At 54.3% G+C, this 1,051-nt stretch overlaps 1 protein-coding gene across 1 annotated transcript in view; it reads left to right on the forward strand.

The window, feature by feature from the left end:
- Positions 1-1,051, forward strand: part of LOC108800586 (semaphorin-3B-like) — a 21,247-nt gene that overhangs the window by 2,732 nt on the left and 17,464 nt on the right. The window contains 1 exon segment of the mRNA XM_018572567.1: positions 846-1,000. Within this exon segment, the coding sequence (XP_018428069.1) occupies positions 846-1,000 (155 nt within the window).

The raw sequence follows: 1,051 nt of genomic DNA on the forward strand, positions 1-1,051 counted from the left end.
AAATGACTAGAGATCTGATGACGGGTGGGGTAATAATAGAGGTGGGGGGAGCACAGATCACCAGAATGACTGATACAGAGGCAGGGGGATCCTTGCACTGCAGCTCCTCAGATTCAGCTTCCCCTCCAGCGAGGAGAACAATGAGCAGCACAGCGGTGACATCACCAAATCTGGGGAGAGCGGCAGTCAGAGGCGGCGGAGCCTGAGATCTCACACTGCAGATATCCAGCCATGAGGATATAGAACAGGAGCACCTAGGTACAGGAAGTGCACCTACATCAGGAGAGTCTAGGTACAGGAAGTGCACCTATATCAGGAGTGCCTAGGCACAGGAAGTGCACTGATATCAGGAGTGTCAGGCACAGGAAGTGCACTGATATCAGGAGTGTCAGGCACAGGAAGTGCTCTGATATAAGGAGTGTAAGGCACAGGAAGTGCTCTGATATAAGGAGTGTCAGGCACAGGAAGTGCACTGATATAAGGAGTGTAAGGCACAGGAAGTGCTCTGATATAAGGAGTGTAAGGCACAGGAAGTGCTCTGATATAAGGAGTGCCTAGGCACAGGAAGTGCTCTGATATCAGGAGTGCCGAGGCACAGGAAGTGCTCTGATATCAGGAGTGCCGAGGCACAGGAAGTGCTCTGATATCAGGAGTGCCGAGGCACAGGAAGTGCTCTGATATCAGGAGTGCCGAGGCACAGGAAGTGCTCTGATATCAGGAGTGCCGAGGCACAGGAAGTGCTCTGATATAAGGAGTGCCTAGGCACAGGAAGTGCTCTGATATAAGGAGTGTCAGGCACTCCAATCATCCACCTCACCGCTCTCATCCTCCATCTCTCCCCCCAGATCTGTCCCTCCACGGCCTGCGCACCTACACCCTCAACCGCTCCTGCTGCTACGACACCCTCCTGCTGGACGAGGAACGCGGGCGCCTCTTTGTGGGCGGGAAGAATTACCTGTTGTCGCTGAGTCTGGATGACATCACCAGGAACGAGCTGGCGGTAAGCACCACTTCCTGCACCAGGTTCAGGGTTGAAGGGAGTGACCCCCCC

Source organism: Nanorana parkeri, unplaced genomic scaffold (genome assembly GCF_000935625.1).
Source record: "Nanorana parkeri isolate BGI_ZX_2015 unplaced genomic scaffold, ASM93562v1 scaffold2073, whole genome shotgun sequence".
Lineage (NCBI taxonomy): Eukaryota > Metazoa > Chordata > Amphibia > Anura > Dicroglossidae > Nanorana > Nanorana parkeri.